At 46.9% G+C, this 19,628-nt stretch overlaps 3 protein-coding genes and 1 long non-coding RNA gene across 26 annotated transcripts in view; 3 read left to right on the top strand and 1 right to left on the bottom strand.

Annotated features, from left to right (window-relative positions):
• Positions 1 to 4,593, top strand: part of PARP6 (poly(ADP-ribose) polymerase family member 6) — a 27,585-nt gene extending 22,992 nt beyond the window's left edge. For all 20 annotated transcript variants that reach the window (XR_014313041.1, XR_014313042.1, XR_014313043.1 and 17 more), the window contains 4 exons: positions 3,118 to 3,197; positions 3,581 to 3,644; positions 3,790 to 3,874; positions 4,217 to 4,593. Coding sequence is in view for 15 of the 20 variants with exons in the window: in XM_082735732.1 (XP_082591858.1) it covers positions 3,118 to 3,197; positions 3,581 to 3,644; positions 3,790 to 3,874; positions 4,217 to 4,319 (332 nt within the window). In the remaining 5 variants the exon portion in view is untranslated. The remainder of the gene's footprint in view (positions 1 to 3,117; positions 3,198 to 3,580; positions 3,645 to 3,789; positions 3,875 to 4,216) is intronic.
• LOC309867232 overlaps positions 1 to 13,571 on the bottom strand; it is an 18,431-nt gene extending 4,860 nt beyond the window's left edge. The window contains exons 1-2 of the long non-coding RNA XR_014313052.1: positions 13,483 to 13,571; positions 13,327 to 13,379 (exon numbers count right to left, since the gene is read on the bottom strand). This is a non-coding gene — a long non-coding RNA (uncharacterized lncRNA). The remainder of the gene's footprint in view (positions 1 to 13,326; positions 13,380 to 13,482) is intronic.
• Positions 10,802 to 19,628, top strand: part of LOC309868110 (uncharacterized protein) — a gene marked incomplete at its 5' end in the record, with an annotated part of 11,611 nt that continues 2,784 nt past the window's right edge. Inside the window, 3 exons of the mRNA XM_082737575.1 lie at positions 10,802 to 10,837; positions 11,124 to 11,184; positions 11,264 to 13,821. Of these exons, the coding sequence (XP_082593701.1) occupies positions 10,802 to 10,837; positions 11,124 to 11,184; positions 11,264 to 12,297 (1,131 nt within the window). The 3' untranslated portion in view covers positions 12,298 to 13,821. The remainder of the gene's footprint in view (positions 10,838 to 11,123; positions 11,185 to 11,263; positions 13,822 to 19,628) is intronic.
• Positions 11,017 to 19,628, top strand: part of PKM (pyruvate kinase M1/2) — a 26,877-nt gene continuing 18,265 nt past the window's right edge. Inside the window, exon 1 of one of the 4 annotated variants that reach the window (XM_082735775.1) lies at positions 11,017 to 11,123. The gene's annotated coding sequence lies outside the window, so the exon portion shown is untranslated. Of the gene's footprint in view, positions 11,333 to 19,628 lie in introns of all 4 variants that reach the window. The other 3 variants (XM_082735773.1, XM_082735774.1, XR_014313046.1) reach the window with 3 other exon arrangements.

Genomic DNA, 19,628 nt, shown 5'->3' with positions numbered 1-19,628 from the left:
TCTTTATCAGATTATCAGGAGGATGGATAAATACACTTTAGTATATTCTCAGGATGGATTATTATTTAGCAATGAAAATGGATAAACAGTGGCTCTCAACTGTGGAAAAATCTTAGTAATTAGTTGATTTTAAAGCAGGCAAGCCCAGGGGCATCTGGATGGCTCAGTCGGTTGAGTGTCCAACTCAGGGTTGTGAGATCGAGCCCCACATTGGGCTCCGCACTCACCATGGAGTCTGCTTGTCCCTTTCCCTCTGCTCCTCCCACCATCCCCACGTGCGTGCTTTTTCTCAGATAAATAAAATCTTAAAAAAACAAAAAAAACAAAACAAAAAAAAAACAGAAAACCAAACCCAGAAGACTACTGTGTGATGTCTTTTTTATATTGTTCAAAAGCAAACAAACATTTAGTTGCGTGTGTGTGTATGTATGATAAAACTAAAGAAACTTCAGGATAGTGATTACCTCCCAAGGCAGATAGTTAGATATAAGTCACTAGTACGGTTTTGGTTCTTGGATTTAGTTTGTAGGTGAGGTCTATAGGTATAATAGATAATAAATGACGATGTGTCATGAACCAAACCTGATGATGAATCCACACAGCATAAGTGCCCTATAAATATTGATGCGTGAATGAATCTTATTCTGTGTGCCTGGGGTGCAAAGTAGGGGTTGTATTCGATAGTCTTTTTGGCTTCTTTGTGCAGGTTTTCTTCATTACCTTACAGTTAGGAAAGCTCAGTTAAAGTTAAATGACTTCTTGGGGTCACATAACTGAGTAGCAGAGCTAGGATTGGAATCTAGGCCTCTTAATTTCTAGGCCAGTTTTCTTATCACTTTATTGGATTGACCAGGTAGGCTTTACTTGAATCACTGAGTCTTGAAGCCCTGCAGATACGTGAGGGTCCCTAGCATGTGAGATGTGTACAAATGTCCAGTTTATTGTAGTTACTCTAACATTTAGCCAACTCTGTCTTATGTGTTTCCATCTACCCTATTCAGTTTTGGTTTTCCCTGTTTTTCTCCAGGGTATCCTTAGTTTTGTGGCATTCAGTGCTCTCTGGGAGCCAGTATAAATAGAGAACATCTATCTGGCTAGTGGACCCTCCATTCAGATGACTTGGCCATTGTGTGCAGGTTATAATGAGGGCCAGCAAGAAAGGAGATGGTAAACATCTGTTTAGTTCTATTTAGAGCCATCTGACATGTCTGTCATCCGGACACTAAGCATTTGGGGATTATTCTGGCCACTATGTTCTCAGGTTCTGATCTTGATAAACTGACAGAAGATTATTGAGTCAATATGGACAAGACAGTGTACAATAGGATTGGGATGGGACAGGATTTGTATTGTATCACAAGGGCCATCTCTAAGACCAGTTGTTGAAGTCAGATTGTTCTTTCTTATCTGGGGTAGAACTTGAGTGCGAATTTCACTGAGAATCTTCCATTGAGGGGCGCCTGGGTGGCTCAGTGGGTTAAGCCTCTGCCTTTGGCATAGGTCATGATCTCAGGGTCCTGGGATCGAGCCCTGTGTTGGCCTCTTTGCTCAGCAGGGAGTCTGCTTCCCCCTCTCTCTCTGCCTGCCTCTCTGCCTACTTGTGATCTTTCTTTGTCAAATAAATAATTAAAATCTTAAAAAAAAAAAAAAAGAATCTTGCATTGAAATACCCAAGACAAGAAGGTCATGATGTTTGGATTCAGAGCTAAACCTAATTAAAGCTAATGGAGAAAGTAGAAATAGAGGGGTGGTAAGTGGCCCATAGGAGGAAGAAATGAACAGTTTGAAGTCTTGCCCTAGGTCTTGTTCAAGCCATAAATCTGTCATGGGACTTTAGTGTAAGTGCATGATGAATTGACAGCCTGCATAGTGAAGCATGGCAGTCCAGTCAGCCCCACTCCTGCACCACGGCTGTTACAAAACCAAGAATTGAAGCAGAGGGGATTAGTAATAGAAAGCTCCCAGGATGGAGTTGTGAGATAGGGGCCCAGCTTATGGCCTGTTATGATAGCATCATTTCCCGTGTTCATCCATCTCTCTCTCTGACAGAAAGGGGGAGACACACACACACACACACACACGACTGTGATAAGGCTGGGCCTGTGAGAAAGCTTAGAACAAAGATTGAAGTCCTAGTCACAGGCCAAAAACAGTTGGGAGTAGGGGCACACAAGCACTGTTTTGTATCTAAATAAGAAAAATCTAGAATAAGTCTATAAATGTTATAAATAGGGCTATTCACTGGGAGATAAGGATGGTGGAGGATTTATGGATTTAGGTAGGGGGGGAAAGTGGAGGGAATTGACACCACTTCCTCAAGTCTGGGAAGACTTAAGGAAGGAAGCAGGATTCTTAAGATTGTTGCCATGTGGTTACTTATGGAAAATTATTCATCACTTACCAGCTGTGCTTTCTGCCTTTTCTCTTAAGTGACTCTGGTAATATTTTTCTGTGTAACTCTGAGACTAGAGCAGATCTGCTTGCTCTGCTTGCTTCCTCCTCAATCATTTTGCTCAACCTGGCATTGATCTAAGGTGTTGATACCACTTTCCTGGGCCCCTTGTTCCTGGCTCATTTTGTATGTTCCTCCTCTGTCTTAGAGCCTTTTAGTGATTTTCTGATGTTCTCGGGATAAACTCCAGTTGCCTTAACATGGTCTGTAAGGCCTACCTGATCTGATCCTAGCTTAAAGCTTCCACATCATCTGTTGTCACTCCCCTCCCATTGACTGTGCTCCATACAAACTAAGGCACATTGCTCTCTTCCTCCAGGCCTTCCATGACCTGTTACCTGTGCCAGAACACTTTCTTCCTCTCCATTTGACTAATTCTTTCTAGCTGTCGCTGGAAAGCCACCTTCAAACCTCTAAAACAGGCTACTTCTCCTCCTCTAGCTCACTCATTGTTCTAGATTCTCCCCATCACACCTCTTACCATACTGTGTTATAATTACTTGTTCTTTGCCTCTAGTCTCCATCAGACTAAATTGTGTCAGGGAAGATACCTTGTTTGTTTTATTCACTACATGTGTAGCTCAGTGCCTGGCACATAGTATGCGCTTTAGTAAACATTTGATTGAGGAATGGGTGAGTAAACTGGATTTGTTGTTCTGTGACAGGAATGGGAAAAGGACAGCACAGGATGCCCTCCAAGGATGAGCTGGTCCAGAGATATAACAGGATGAATACCATCCCCCAGGTATTATTGGTTGGCACTGCTCTAGTGAGGCAGAACCCTTTCCCTGGGATAAGTTGAGGCTACAGAGATGGATGGGGAAACAGATGGTGGTGGAGGTGGGGAGTTTTCAGATCATTTGAAGGAATCAGGTATGTTTTAAGATGAACACACTTCCAGAGTTAGATGTGGCCTCAGTCATAAGTATGAAAGCAGAGAAAGACATGAAAATGTAAAGATGGAAGCTATGGACTCATCCAGACTGATTATGGGAAAGCAGATTTGGGGGAGGTGATGGCTGGGGTCCCCAGATATCCCTGATCCACACCCCTAGCCATCAGCAGCTAACCGTCCTCTCTAGGGAAAGCTGTAACAGTCCACTTGTCTCTGCGCTCCTTCTCTTCCAGACCCGATCCATTCAGTCGAGGTTCCTGCAGAGTCGGAATCTAAACTGTATAGCACTTTGTGAAGGTAGGTAGCTCACCCAGTCCCTGTTTTTCTGTGTCCCTAACCCTGTGATCCAGCCAAGGGTGTTGACACATCATGTCTTTCCTCCCCTCCCTGGACTGTGTGACTTAAGCATTATATCTATAACTTCTGGCCCCCTTCTTCCCAGTGATTACATCTAAGGACCTCCAGAAGCATGGGAACATCTGGGTGTGCCCTGTGTCTGACCATGTCTGCACACGGTTCTTCTTTGTGTAAGTCTAGGAGGGTACCTTGGGGCTTACTTTGAGGAATGAGGGTGGGGGTGTGATGGTGTGACTACCGGGAAAGTCTGTTTCTGTCATCGAAGACTTGTCCCTGGCTGCCTGAGTGGAGCTGGCACTAGAACTTTCTCTGTGGAAGATGGGGATGGGTATAGGTCAAGGTCTGTTTAAAGGAAACCAGATAACACTGAATCTTTTCCACCCAGAAGAGTAGCAAGAAAGGGTTTTGACTTCTGGGATGGGATGACCACACCTCCAGATATAGTTCCACTTGTTGACATTATTCTGGTATTGTTCTCCCTCTGATGCTCACACTTGCCCTATCTTTGGCAGATATGAGGATGGTCAGGTGGGCGATGCCAACATTAATACTCAGGACCCCAAGATACAGAAGGAAATCATGCGTGTGATCGGAACTCAGGTTTACACAAACTGAGGGGGCCCCAGCCCTCGTACCACCCCTGTTCCCCCAGGATCCATCTGCCCTCATACAAGGGCTCAGGAGCAGCGTGCGAGGCTGCCCTGAGGAATCAAGGGGCCATTACCAAGGGGCAGGAAAAGGATAGAAGAGGCGGCCTTCATGGTGGAGACTGACCCAGGAACCACTCCACATTTGGATGGCCCAGACTGACTCCCTCCTCCTGATTTTCCCAGTTGACTTCACCCTGTTTGTAAATAAAACAATAAAATGGAAGGTGCTGTGGACTGGATATGATCACTGTGGTCTGACTAGCCTTGGCCCAGCACCTGCCCCAAGCCCCCAAATGGGGTGTTGGGGGGGGAGAGTGGAATATCCTCAGGGTTGGAACTAATGTTGGGTGGAGTCAAAGCTGAGTCCATCTAGTGTAGCATCCTACAGTTCTGGCAACATTTTTTTCAGTCGGCTGGATAAAGAAGGGAAACTTTCCAGTTGTGCAGATGACACAAACTCAGAAGGATAGAGAATACCATTGATGCCTGTTCCTCAAGATTTAAAAGGACCATTGAGACCAAAGCAACTCAGATTTCCTACCTTTAGGATCTCTGCTTTCTGCATTTAACCTTGCCATTCTTCCTTGTTCTCTCAGGGCTTGGGCCCCTACTCTCTTCTTCCCAACTATTTTTTTTTTCTTTTAAATATTTTATTTATTTGTTTGAAGGAGAGAGAGAGAGAAAGGATGAGAGGGGAGATGGTCAGAGGGAGAAGCAGACTCCCTGCTGAGCAGGGAACCTGATACGGAACTCCATCCTGGGACTCCAGGATCATGACCTGAGCTGATGGCAGTTGCTTAACCAACTGAGCCACCCAAGCACCCCTCCCAACTATTTCTTTAGGAAAAGGGAGGTGAGGGGGAAATAGCTGACAGGTCAGGAGTTGGCTTGGTTTCTAATTTGCCATCTACAGAAATGCAGCCTCCCTTAATCAAACAAAATCCAGACTATTCAAGGAAAGACAGCTGTTTCTAGGAGACCTAACTGTTTCAGTGAAGCCTGTCTCCCTGTTGAAATTCCCACGCCAACCTTCTGTTGGCTTTTCACGCTGTGCTTCATGTGCCCACATAACCCTAAGTTATCTGACAGGTTGGACATTGCCAAATATTTTATGAACGATTAATGAAAAAAATAGGAATATAAGTACAGAGGATACAAAAAACATTAAACAAGACTGGCTTTTCAAGTATTGGCTTTTTAGTCTCTTACAGCTTATTGATTTACAATGTCCACCCCATACTACCTATTGTCTTTCATTACCTTCACCCTACTTTGGAGATAAACTTCTTTGCCTAAGTTTGCCTAAGTACCCTACCTGACCTGCCTTATGTAGAAGTACCTTTCTTTCTTTCTTTTTTAAAAAGATTTTATTTATTTATTTGACAGAGAGAGAGAGCAAGAGAGGGAACACAAGCAGGGGGAGTGGGAGAGGAGGAAGCAGGCTTCCTGTGGAGCAGGGACCCTGACACAGGTCTTGATCTCAGGGCCCTGAGATCATGACCTTAGTCAAAGGCAGACACTTAGACTGAGCCACCCAGGTGCCCCTAGAAGTACCATTCTCAAGGCCCAACCCCCTAGGAGCTTTTTCTTATCCTCACCCGTTTTTTTTTTTTTTTTTAATTAATTTATTTATTGGACAGAGAGATCACAGGTAGACAGAGAGGCAGGCAGAGAGAGAGAGAGAGAAGCAGACTCCCTCCTGAGCAGAGAGCCCGACGCGGGACTCGATCCCAGGACCCCAAGATCATGACCCGAGCCGAAGGCAGCAGCTTAACCCACTGAGCCACCCAGGCGCCCCTCCTCACCCGTTCTTAATCAAGACTGTTACACTCTGATTCTACAAGTCTCCAAGGCTCTCTGGTCCATTCTGTTTTCAGGTCTAAGAGAAATACCCTTCCACTAAGTAAATGGCCCAATCAGGAAGCCCACCCTGACTGAAATTCCTGTCTCCTAGGAGGAGCTCATCTGTATAGTATCAAAGATAGGTAACATTTTTTAGTTCTTACTAGGTAGGTGCCAGGCATTATGCTAGAGTACTTTAATAATTTGCTAACACTTTGGCTTACTGTGTGCTTGGCATTGTTGTAAGCACTTTACATGTATGCACTAATATAATTCACACAAGCCTATGAAGGAGGGGCCGGCATTCCCATTTTGTAGGTAAGAAAACAGAGGTACAGAGTATAAGTGATTTGCTTGTTATTCCATAGCTAGTGATTAACAGGAGACCTGACTCCAGAACTGTTTTTCTGTTTCTAGGCTAGATAACGTCTCAAACTTCACAAATCATTTTTTCATTTAATCCTGATAACAAAAATGGAAGATAGGTTTTCTTTAGAGATCTTAAATAATGTGTCTAAGGTCGCATAGCTGGTTAGTGGCAGCGCTGGACTTTTATTAACCAGAGCTGCCCAACTCTAGAACCTGAACTCTTAACCATTGTTTTAATTCCTCAGAGCTTCTCAAACTGTGCCCACAGCAACTCAGCCTAGGTTCTTGGCCACTCCAGTGGTTTAACAACATTTTTCCTTAATTTTCAGAAATTGGATTTTTCTCAGTTTTAAGCATTTCTTCTAATTTTTCACTGGGATCTGCTATAGCAAGTACTAGCAAATGATAGAATGAGAAGTAATGCACAGATAGTTTATATGACCAGGAAAAAACTCAAAAATCTGAGCTAGTCTCATGGGTGTCACTTTTTTTTTTTTTAAAAGCAGGATATACATGTTTTTTTATGCCAATAAAATCATAATGACCTTAAATACACCATTTTATAGTGTTTCACATAAAAGCAACAGGACTCTGAATCTAAGCATTTTGAAAGCAATACATAATCATATCTGAAAATTTAAAAACCTATTTGGTATAAAACAAACCTAATTAAAGCCTATGACACTTCTCTAACAGTGATGCCTTCATTGCAGGGACTTGCAGGGTGGGGCCCTGAGTTTCTGGGGAGGAATGCTCCCACAGCCTGGAGGAGTAGAGGGAGGATTGCCTCTTTCTCTGACCCAGGCCTGCCTACCGGGGAGGTGGGGCCTGTGAAAGCCAGGTCTGAACCAGAGATCATCCTTCACAGAGGCCAAGGCCAGTACAAATACTGCACACAGAGGTTAACAGTGGTCTCCTATCTTTCATATGGTCCTGGGCTCAAGCAGCCTTATTTAATTTAGATCTGGAGATGCTGAATTAGGGCTAGGGCCAGGGAAAGAACTATCTTCCTCAGTTAGTTCCACATGGAGAGTAGATGGCTATGATTTCTGGATTGAGAACTCTGAAAACCCCTGGAATTTAACTTTCCTCTTCCTCCTCATGGTAATTTTCCATACAGGCAGGGTGTGGTCCTGACTCAGTTTGTGGTGAGGATGTGGCCATCCATAGGGGAGGAGCCTTCTGCTTGGTTCTGCCTTTCATTCTGGCCAGTGGGGAGAGGGAGGAATGAGTGGTGCTGAGTCATAACTGGGTTACTTAACAGCTTCTCATAGGATGGATTCTGACATGGAGGTTTGGGAGACGTCTCAGCTTCTGGGCACCAATTTGAGAGTGTTGGGGAGGAAGCCTCATGGGTCACATAAGTTCCCCCAGAGCGCCCCTCCCCAGAAGGGTGGGAATAAAAGTCAGCTCCAATTCATTTGAAGAGGCATCATTCTCTTTGGAGTATAGAACCTTTCACAGAGCTTTCAGAATCCTCCCTAACCCTTTCTGCACTGCAGTGGAGCCAGTGATGCCATCCTTTAAGTTAAAGCATTTCCTACAAAAATATTTTATCTAGGAGAGAGACCAAAGTCTCCTTAGTGGGTCAGGTTATCTCATAGCTGGTGAGTATGGAGATGAAGACTGTAGGTACGGTGCCAAGGAAAAAGTTTGACTGAATTGCAGCAGGAGGAATTCCTGGTGAAGGGTCACTTAATCCATCCTTCACCAATGCCTTTCTTGGTCTTCCAAATCTCAGTTACTTTGGGGGGATAGTGTCTGCTTACAATTCCACTTGCATCTTAGCCAATCTAGCTGTGGCTCTATTTGTAGGGAAAAAGAGCACAGGGCCTCCATGGGATTGACGTGGTAGATAGGATTAAAGTACTTTAGGGAGACTTTGTTCTGTGAGCCCTAACAGTTAAGAGCTAGAGAAAGACTTGCAGTGGCTCACATAGGCTGACAGGGTCGCTTTGGCTGAGGCAGTACTTCCACTGGAATGAACATGGACTCCTCAAGCTTCCCTCCTGCTTCTAAGTGCTAATGAGGCATTTCCTCAGAAGGGACCTAGACACACACAGTTGCATTCAGAAAACATTCTTTACCTTTCCTATGCCCTGGAATGGCCTTCCCATACCCATCTCTATCCTAACCAACCTTCCATGTCTCTTCCTACACGAAGCCTTCCCCTTCCCAGAGAACTTGTCCTCTCATTATTCCCAAATTGAAAAGCCCAACTTTCTCTTCCAGGATTTTTCTGTGGAGGAGCTCTGGAATTAAGATTTTGTGCCACCATGGTGAGCTTGAAGAGCTCTTAGGAGTCTGAAGGAAGGCACAGAATAAATTACGTCTACTTGTCTGGCTCTGGAAAGGGCATATAAAGTTCAAAGTTACAAGCACTTCTGCTTTAAATCTGACATTCAGAGCCAGTGGACTGCCCTGGAAATCTGTATTGGCCTGCAGGAGAAATAACACCGCCATTTCAGAGGCCCAGAGGTCATGTAATGATAAGGCCTGTAAACTTCATCCTCTTCACCAGGGCCAAAGCTCATCTTTGGACCCCAGGGGTTTGGGTCCAGTACCATTTGCTGACACACTTACCCCATCAGGGACTCCAAATGACTTTCAAGAATTAGACCATTTGATGCCAGATTCTGTGGTTCTGTGGCCATGAATCCAAACAGGTAGCACAGCAATCTGTACCCTAACTCTTACCCAGTCCGGTGAATCTAGCAGCTTCCCCTCCCATCCTGGCAGGTCAGAGCACAGCTGAAGGATTGGCTGTAGGGGAGGAGCCTCTTGGGGGCTGGTTTGTATTCTGCCTCAGCTTCCCCCCAGGTTCAGGTAACCTTGGGGTCACTTGTTGCTGGGTCAAAGGAGTGGAGATTCAGGATGACCGAGAGAGGGCAGTTACTTGAATTCAGAAGAATGTTCTGGCACTAGTCAAGAGGACCATACTCCACAAAGTCATCTCCCAAAAAGGGGGAAGCCTGCTTAGCACTGTACAGTACTCATTCACATACATCATCTGATCAAATCCTATTCTGTGAAGCAGGAATTGTCTTCAATTTACATTTAAGGAACTGGTCAGAGAGCTAGTGAGTAGAATTAGAACTAAGATGGAATCCAAACTTTCTGGTATATTATACTGCTTTTCAGCAAAACAATGACAGTCACCTTAAACTCCATGTAACAGATTTTCACTGTGCATCTAAATGTGAGCAAGGATATGCTGGATTAGTCTCTGCTAGAATTTCATAAAAAACAGCATTTTTTATGCTGTTTAATACATGTGCATTTCAATCTTGCGACTATATCTAGACTTAGAACTTAAATGCAACATCGTCCAGGTGTTATCCAGCACTTTTTTAAGTTTATCTTTAGCTCAGGGCCAACCAATTTCCTATCTACAACTAAGGGGACCAAAAAAAGCTTCCAGAAGAAATGGAAGGATTCTATGGCAAACAAACTTATTCTTAGGCTGTCACTTTCAGGTGCTATCTTATCTGAACTAACAGGAAAGAATGAAAGACCTGTGATTCATCTGCAAGGCTGCTTTCTGCCTAGCAGGTCACACCCATTGGTCTTCCAGGAAAAGGAAAGACCCTAAAAGAACAGTCTTAACGATTTTTAATGAGGCAACATTGTATCTGTTCTCAAAACTTGGCTTAAGGAAGGCAAGAGTTAACAGCTGCTTCATTGATAACGGCTGTAATCACTGGTTGTTTACCAATCACTAGGAATCGGAAAATACTTTGGAGAAAAATAAAAGCTCTATCGATATTGATTTAAATACATAAGGTTGAAAACAAAAGTGCCTATTCCTGCAGATCATCGGTTGTAACGATATGTAACGGTATGTAATGACAGAAATTTCCTGATAGTTCTGCGCTAATATAATACCTTCTATATTAATACCTTCTATTCACTTTCTACTCTCAGGCATGCTCTGCAGGATTCCAGCCCCAACTAAAGTATACACCAGGCCCCAACTTGTCCTTCCTTGTTCTAACCCTAAGAGTAAAAAGACCTCGCGCTCCCGCTTCATGCACACTCCACCCTCCATAATCCCCCCCCCCCCCGCAATGCTGGAGCCCTTCTGAAGGCGACCTTCAACCATCGCACGAGTCTCCATCTCTCCCTACCTTCTGATCCCAACTCGGGGTCCCTAACTTCCTGTGCGACCTAGTTTCCGAGGTGTGTGCCGGGGCGGGCACCCGAAGGGATGGAGAGTCGCGGGACGGGGCTGGGGGAATGCCGCCGGAGATCCATAAATCTGGGCACTGCCCGGTTAGGTCAGGACAGCTAGGGCAGGCTGGGCCTAGGGTCAAGAGAAGAGGCCTCGTCTAGCACTCCTAGGTTGGCAGCAACAGGTGGCGGCCCCGGCGCCTGCGGGACTGGGAGGGAGGTCTCCGGGGCTCCCGGGGCGGGTCTTGCCGCCTAGCCACTTCCCCATTGGTCCGCGCACAGTGTCAAGGCTGCGATTTTCCATAATGTGTCCTTCCGCCACGGAATATAGTCCTTCCCAAAGGGCAACCTGAAGGCGCGTTGAGCTCCACGGCACTTCCTCCTGAAGGTGACTGCGCCCAGCGAGGACGCGGAGGGGCGGGGCCCGGCGAGCCCGGAGCCAGGATTGGGTGCGGGGCGGGGCGGCGGAGGGATTGCGGCGGCCGCAGCCGGGATAACCTTGGGGCTCGGCGGCCGATTCTCGCACAGCGGAGGGGCGTCGCGAGCTTCTACTTCGCTGTACGGTGGCAGTGCAGCTCGAGCGGGAACGCGCCGGAGGTGAGCGGGGCAGAGGCCGGGCCATCCGTCCCCACCTGGGCTCCGTGCGCCCAGCCAGTGCGGAATCCCGGCCGCCTGTGCACTCAGGACACCCACACCCGGTGCGGCGCAGGCTGCCGGGCATCTTGCACCCGGCTGAGGTCGGGAGAGAGGAGAAAGGCAGCTCGCGCCTAGGGCCTGCTCCTCAGAGCCCCCAGACCCCCAGCTCCTGTTTCTTCCAAAGCCGGCCCTCTCCTGCCGCAGTGCTTACCCCCATTCCCGCCCCATCCCCGACCTTCTGGATCTGCTTCCATCATCGCCTTCCTTTCATCATCTCCTTCCTTTCATCATCGCCTTCCTTTCATCATCGCCTTCCTTTCAGTATTCCCTCCTCATCGGGTTCCTTCCTCTCCTCCCTCCACCCCCCACTCCTCTGTTCTCCTTCCCCCCTTCAGCAATACCATTCCTCCTCCCCGTCTTCACCCTGGCCATGTCCTCCTCATTCTGATGCTTTCCTTGTAAACTCCCCCTCGAAATCCGGTCCCCAGCTCCCTTCCCCCGTGCCGCCTCCATTCAGCGTCGTGTGCTCTTCCCGCGTCCTTGTCCCCCTCATGCTTACCCCTTCCCCCATTCATGCTCTGCTTCTGCCCCTCCTCCCTCCATTCTGGTCACGTCCGCTCCTCCGCATCCCTCTCCTCGGCTCTCTGATTCGTTCCGCCCGGGTCTTCGCCCCTCCCCTCCGTCCTGGTCACGTCCGCCTGCACCCCCCGCCTCCCGGGTCTCTGCAGCATGTGGGTCCTGGAGCCCCGGGCCCGCATCCGGCACTCATCGCCCGAATCGCCGCGGTGTGCGGATGGGCAGGGCTGGCTCCCGTGCGGCCGAGGGATGTAGTGGCGGCCCCGGGCGCAGCTGGAAGATTACGTAACCCTCGGCCTTCCCGCTGCACGGAGGAAAGGGGGGTTGTCCTGTGGCGCATTCCTGCTTGAGGCCTCCCGGGATTCGCTGCACTGGCCCCGAAGGGGTCGCGGGGCTCCCTCCCGGCGCCACGGGCCTGCACGTCTCGGCCCGGAACCCGCCCTGCCCCGCCCTCCGGAGGACCAGTGCAGCCTCAGCTCGCTGAACATAGGCTCCGGGATCGCAGACCACTGAGGTCTCGGGTGGGTGGGAGCAGGTTATAGGCAGAATTATGCCCAGAGCTTGGCGCCACGCACCGCGTTCACGCCATAAAATCTCTGTGTGCTAAGCTGTTTGGGGAGAGGGCTTGACTAGAAATGTCACAGCCCACAACATTCAACAGTGTCATTAGAGAACTAACATAAAAGTTACCAGTGGTAAGTGCTCCGAGGCAGGGACCGCTTCCTGTTGGGCGAGGGAAGGAAGGTGGTGGAGAAAGGCCACACAAAGTGGCATTACACCCCGGGTTTGAAGCAGAAGAGTACCTTCCAATGTGAAGCTTGTTTAAAAGTCCAGTCATGAAAAAGCATTCCTTGGCTTTTTATCCGTGTTCTTCAAACCCAGACATTGATCCTCTCCTGTATATGTGAGTCTGATAGCTAAGGTCAAGGCATGATGGTCAGAAGCATTGGGAAGTGAATAGGCTTTTAGAATCCGTTTGACTCATTAACATATAGGAATGGTGGAGGGAATGCCTCCCCAGGACCTCCGTTTCCCATGTGTGAACTGGGAGTAACATTTTCTTCCGGATTGTTAAAAGGATTGGTTACTATACACTTAGCTTAAGTATATATGTTGAAAACTCTGTGCACTGCACTAACGAATCTCTAGTGAGCTATCCAGAAGAAAGGGCTCCAGGTGTGTTTTTTGGTCACTGAGCACAATTACTTGAACTGTAATGGAGCATGAGGGCTTATCTTCTCCATGCTATCCCCAGACACACTCAAGAGTTAATTTTGGGATTAACTATTTAGTCAGGTTTCTAAATACCAGACATCTCCTGGAAACCAATCCCTTAAGGGATCCTGGTAGAGTGTTTACAGAGTAACTAATAATGTTACCTTGCAGCTCTCTACTTGCTACAGCAGCACTTTGGTCTCCTGAGCATCAGGTCCTATAGACAAAGAGGGGCAGAATTCCAGCACTTGGGTGTTGGACTGTGAGAGTAGAAACAAACTTGCAACTCCCAAACTCAGATCTGTAAACTCTGTCCCCACCTGCTCCAGGTGGAGTTTAAGGATTTGTTTAGCCAGGTGATAAGTGTGAGGTTAGGATTGGAGGCAGAGACAGTAGCATCCTGATGGCAGGACTGAGGGTGTGGCCACTCCCTGGGCTACAGAGGATACCCTAGGTCAGGACTCCTGCTCTGTGGCATTGTTAGCAAATAATTTACTCTCCTGTTGCCCAGAGATGCTGTTGGGAAATGCAGTGGGGAAGGTATCCTGAGGGGAAGGGTATGTAACCCATCACCAGGTGGGGGCAAGGGGGGGTGCCTCTGAGAGGAAGATGACTCAGCCTTTCAACTTATCTGCTTTTGAGAGAATTCTCTTCATTGGGTGAGTGGGAAACTGCACTGTGGTCTTCACAGGTTTAAAAAGTCCCTTCTCTCCGTTTAGTGAGTCAAATAGTGAAGCATGCATTTTCCCCAAGTTAAAAATGGTTTCAGTTAAGTGAAAATGGTTGTCGAGGTGCCCCAGCTCTCTCTACTGTCCTGAGCTTAGACACAGTGTGGCAGAACCCCGAACCCCATGCCCAGGCCATGTAGTCCACGCACCTGCATTCCTGAGGCTTGTGTTGGGGAGTGGGGGGGCTTTGGGGAGAGCTGTCATGGTCATGAATAACAATGACTGAAAAAAAGTCTTTAAACTCCTTTCTGAGTTACTGGACTTGAGTCAAAATCAGTGGACATGAGTCTCTTCCTGCCTTGGTATAGCTGCTCCCATTTTAAGGACTGCATTAGGAGTGCTTAAATTTATAGTTTAACAAAAAGCATTATCAGGTCTCTAATAATTTGCCAGTGACTTGGCAGATTTGGTAGCTGGGACTCCAAACAGCTAGCACCTCGTAGGAGTTGCTTTTGTGCCTTGATTGTTTCAAGGGGGGGTGGTTCACAGGAAAAGCCATTTTATTTCTTAAAGCTGCTTGTTTCTTAATGTTGAGGCAATAGAAGAAATGAGGAAGTGCCTTACCAGCTAGAAAGTACAAAAAACGCAGCTCTTGCATTATCAACTACCCTGGTTGTAATTTACTTTGCTTCAGCTTGTATGAAGGCATGTCAGGATGTGTTATTTTCACCAAGAGTGAAGACTGAGCTCAAGGTAGGGGGAAAATGACTCATTTGACATTTTATTTCTGAATCATTCCAAACGTCCACAGTCAAATCTCAATTAGCTGGCGCACTGCAAGGGTGAGTCGCCCATATGAGGATGTTGAGAGGTACAGAAATGATTTCCTGGGTAAGAGGTCTTAGAGGAGGGGCATCTGGCTGGCTCAGTCGGTAAAGCATGCAACTGTTGACTGGGGTCGTGAGTTTGAGCCCCATGGAGATTACTTTAAAAAAGAAAAAAGTTTTTAAAAAGTCCTCTAGGACCGTGAGTCATCACTTTAAACCTCAATTCTGGGACAGCTAGGAATAGAGCTCAAGGAAGACTGTTCTTAATATTAGCACACTTTCTGGGGACTTGGGTCTAAGAGCCAGCCTTAGACTAAATAAATGAATAGTGTGATTGTTTGGGGCTTTTGTTAAAGGAGCTGTTTCGGGGGAGGTGAACCAGGGTGTGGAGGGGATGGTGGTGTGCAACATTTGGTGGGCCTTTCAGCCTTCTGCCAGGAGAGCTCCGCAGGGGAGGTTGGCGGGGGCCACCAAGTGGTGTGGCGCCCCGCCCCTGCAGTGGTTTGTGCCTGTCTGCACGTAGGAGGGTGAGCCAGGCTGCAGTTCCTCCGGCGGCCTCTGAGACAGACCTCCCCGACTTCTGTCCATAGGCAAAGCTCCTGGGGAGCTCTAAGCCTCTCTTTCCTGACGCCAGCAAGCTATGTTTGGAACATTAGGCAGGGGCCCTAGTCGGGGGAGATGCTACGACCAGCTATGATAGTGCCAGCTTAGCTGATCCAGTCTGAAAAGTCTCTGGAAAGGAGCCTCTTCCTTCCAAGCCTTTGAAATCAACCTACAGCTAGTATTGAACTTTAGACAACTGGTGTCTTCCATGTTTGCAGCAATGAGTGCAAAAGGGTTACCCAGTCATGGTATAGTTTGCAGTAGCCCTGGGAGTTTTGATGTAGTTAGAGGTAGGGGAGTAGAGACTTGATAATCTGGTATCCCTCTTTTTTACTACACTAGAAAGCAGATGACTAAATACCGCCTATTAGGAGGGTGAACATTTTAAAGCTCTTGACAATATTGAATGTTGGTAGAGGTGTGAGAAGGTCAGAACTGGTCCTGGTTGGTTGTAAGTGGACAGAACCACTTTAGAGAGCAATTTGGCGATATTTAGTAAAATAGAAAATAAACATACATGTGACTCAAGAATTCCATTAATGGATATATATATAGAAGCTCACACTTGCACAAGGAGCCATGTACTAGGAGAGTTGTTACTGTGTTGATTCATAGGGGGAAAATTGACTTAATGGGGGGCGGATGGCCAACCTGTAAGGGAATACATAAATAAATGTGGTCATGCAATGGGCCAGGATAGCAGTGCACACGAGTTAACTAGGACTACATACCCACCGGAGGGGTCTCAAGTGTGCAGAAGAAAGCAAGAGGTTTACTTGTACAGTATTCTACTTAGGGCATTTTATTTTATTTTATTTTTACTTAGGGCATTTTAGGAAAACAATATTCTAGGGGTCGGTATAGATATAGATAACTTAGATTAGAAGGATACAAAATTCTTGACAGTGGTTGGGTGTCAAAGTTCGGGATGGGCTGTGGAAAGGGTTCGAGAGGCCTGGGGATGGAGGGGAAAATCAACTACAAAATTGTAATGGTCTTTGTTGGTTGGTTGGTTGGTTTTTTTAAGTCTGAAGGAATGCTGGCTGAATGCTAGTGGTCACCTCTGGGTGGTAGAAATACAGGTAGAAATTCTTTCTTTCTTTCTTTCCTTTCTTTCCTTTCTTTTTTTTCCCCTCTAGTTGAAAGTAAAATAGAAGCAGACCTGTGAAGGTCACTGTAGGAAGACCAGTCAGACAAACTAGGTCATTGTTCTTGGAGAGCTGGCTTGGCCCTTCCTCCCTCATCCCCCCTTTCTCTCCCTCTAGTTGGGATGCGGACAGCTCCTCCTGTAAATGCTGGGTGAGATGGCCTCACCTTGCAGAGGCTGTCACTGATCCTCGTTGTACCTGACTTTGAAGGGCCCTAAACTACAGACTCCCTGGTCCCTGCCGTTTCCAGAGTATGAACATCATGCCTGAAAACACTGCCTCATTATGTTAAGCCTTGTAAGGAGGCGTCATAACACAGGGCAACAAGAGCTTCATCTAGATTTCCTCCTTCAGACTGAAACCAGTTCTCTGCTCTGAGCATCTGTTGTCAAGCAAGGACATCTGAAGGTTCTCTTGAGGTGGGACTTCTTGCCCTGGAGCTGAGTGGTCCTTTGTGGGGGTGGGGCCATTTTGTATCCACTTCTGTGTCCTAGTCATACTCTAGTTTGAAACAGGACCTGAGGTTCCTACTTACAAAGTTGAAGTCCCTTAGGTTTAGCCCTGAATAAATAAAGGAAGGGAATTTTACCTGAACCTGTGCGTGGGCTCATTTGTTTTATGTAACCAGGTAAGCTAGACTTTGCTGTCTGTTATCGAGCCTGCTGAGGGTAGAAGGGACCACAGCTAAAAATTGATTCTCCTCTATACCCTGCTCCATATGCAAATGCACGGTAGCATTACTCTAACTGTAGATCAGGACAGACAGCTGTTTGGTGCAGACTTCACTAGGTTCTTTCGGTGACCCAGCACCCATGTTGATCTTCTTGTCATAGATGAGGGCCTGTCTTGGGAATTCTGTTGCTTTCTCATCTCGGAACTCCTGAGAGCAGGCTGGCCTGAACACTTTGTCTGTTCTAAAGATTAGGGAATTGAAAGGCCTTCCTTGTGCTGGCTTGGAGACTTGGAGGTGTAGCTAGCACATTGATGACAGAACAAGGAACACAATTGGGGACGTCGGGTGCCATCGTGATGGGGTAGCTGTGTATGGTGAGGTCGGCATCAGAGCAGTCTGATTAAAAACTGCCTTAACGCTCATACAGGCTCTGGGCCAGGCTGGTTTACTAGGGCAGAATGATTTGGGCCTTTGTGAAAGAATTGGTGGAGTGAAGCGTGAATCTTTCCAGCACAACTTGCCAACAGTACTGGCTCTGAGAAGCAGGATGTTGTCTTTTTTTTATATGATCCCTTCCACTTTGGTTTCTGGAGTGTGGCCAAAGAATTGTGTCTGGCACGGAGGACGCTCTAGTTTTAGAGAACAGAAAGGTGGGACCAGGTACACATGGAGCTGAGGCGTGACTGTGCCTACCCCCTTCTCTAGGTCTACACTAAGGCCTCTCATGGTGTCTCGTTTCTCACAGAGGAGAAATGGCTCTGAGGAAGATTGTACTGCAGGGGCTCAGGCTCAAGAATAAGGTTCCCGTACCTGGGCCCAGCATTTGCCAGCATCAGTGGATACGCCGGGTCTCCACTGCTGGCTGGAGGTTGGCTGTGCATGTCTGTGCCTCCCGGGGAGGAGGATGCAATAGCAAGTCAGACACAGGCTGGGCTGCATGTCCTGGCAGGCTGCTGTCCACATGACCAGCACGAGGGCGGGGAGCTCTTCCCAGAGGCCCACCCTGAGAAACCACGGCTTGGGCTGCTGCCCTGGGGCCAGGGGAGAGTCCCACGGTATTTGAGGAAGAACCAGAGTTAGGTGGTTGGCAGGATGGGCACCTGGTGTTTAGGAGGAAGAGGCTTCTGGAACACCCGGGAGACAGGCAGCAGAGTGCTGACCTTTTCAGCAAGGGAGGCTCCAGGGCGCAGCCTGAGTCAGGAGACCAGTCAATCCCTGGGGATGAGACCCGAGTTCTCTGGTTTGGTAGAGGTCTTTGAGGGCCTGTTGAGATTTCGTAGGAGTCAGGACAAGCATGCTTTTTATTTCTTTTTTTTTTTTTTCTTTTCTTTTTAATTGCTGGTGTGGAAATCCACTCAAACACCAAATAATTTTTTCATTTGCTATTTTTTGCATTTCATGGGCAAGGTGGACAAAAACTCAGAGCTTGCAACACCTCAGATTTCATTTGAGGTGGTAAAATAGAGTTATTGTTTGTGTGCCGTATAATTGTATCTGCTAATGGCATCTCCTGTCCTTGGAGTCTGCCCTTCTGTACCAGAACATGCTTGTCATAAAGATTTTGCTGTGAAGCTTGAGGACAGACTAAACAGGAAAACAAGTTTGCTGGATTTGGGTGTGGAACTAACAGGCTTTTGTCATAGAATTGTCTTGCGGACTATATTAACTTTTTTTTTTCTCTTTGAGGTTCTGAATGCATCGAGGTTGGCTTTCTTAAGCCAGTGGAACGGTCTGGCAATGCATTTGTGATCTAGGGCCTGAGATGTGTTATCTCACCTCTGCCACATTTAAACAGAGTATTCCTGAAGTGTGTAGAGTAATGGTTGATAATGAAACTGGAGGCTTCACTTTTGTTTTAATTCCAACACTTTTACTAGGAAACTTGCAAATATTTCATTTCAGAAAAGGTGCGTTTGTGATTTTTTTTTTAAAAGATTATTTATTTTAAATATTTTATTTATTTATTTGACAGAGACACAAGTAGACAGAGAGGCAGGCAGAGAGAGAGGAAGGGAAGCAGACTCCCTGCTTTGCAGAGAGCCCAATGAGGGGCTCGATCCCAGGATCATGACCTGAGCCGAAGGCAGAGGCTTTAACCCACTGAACCACCCAGGCACCCCTGTTTATTTATTTATTTGATAGAGATCACAAGTAGGCAGAGAGAGTGGGGGGAAGCAGGCTCCCCACTGAGCAGGGAGCCCGATGTGGGACTTGATTCTGGGACCCTGGAATCATGACCTGAGCCGAAGGCAGAGGCTTTAACCCACTGAGCCACACAGGCGCCCTGTGATTTTTCATAATAAGAAAGTATTTCATGTCAGTAAATTTATTAGTAAAGGGAAGAAAAAAATTTGCTGTAATCCTCCCTTCCGGATGACAAGCTGTTACTATTTGCATAGATACACTTCAGTCTTTTATGTATCTTTAATTTAGTATCCCTTCTCTCAAAAACCCAGGAAGGACCAGGTTTTGTTTTTGTGGGTTTTGTTTGTTTGTTTGTTTGTTTTTGTTTTTTTTTTTTTAAGATTTTATTTGTCAGAGTACATA

This window comes from Mustela nivalis (genome assembly GCF_964662115.1).
Source record: "Mustela nivalis genome assembly, chromosome: 6".
In the NCBI taxonomy this organism is placed as follows: domain Eukaryota; kingdom Metazoa; phylum Chordata; class Mammalia; order Carnivora; family Mustelidae; genus Mustela; species Mustela nivalis.
Note: the sequence above shows the minus strand (reverse complement) of the source record. Positions and strands in the feature narration are given on the sequence as shown.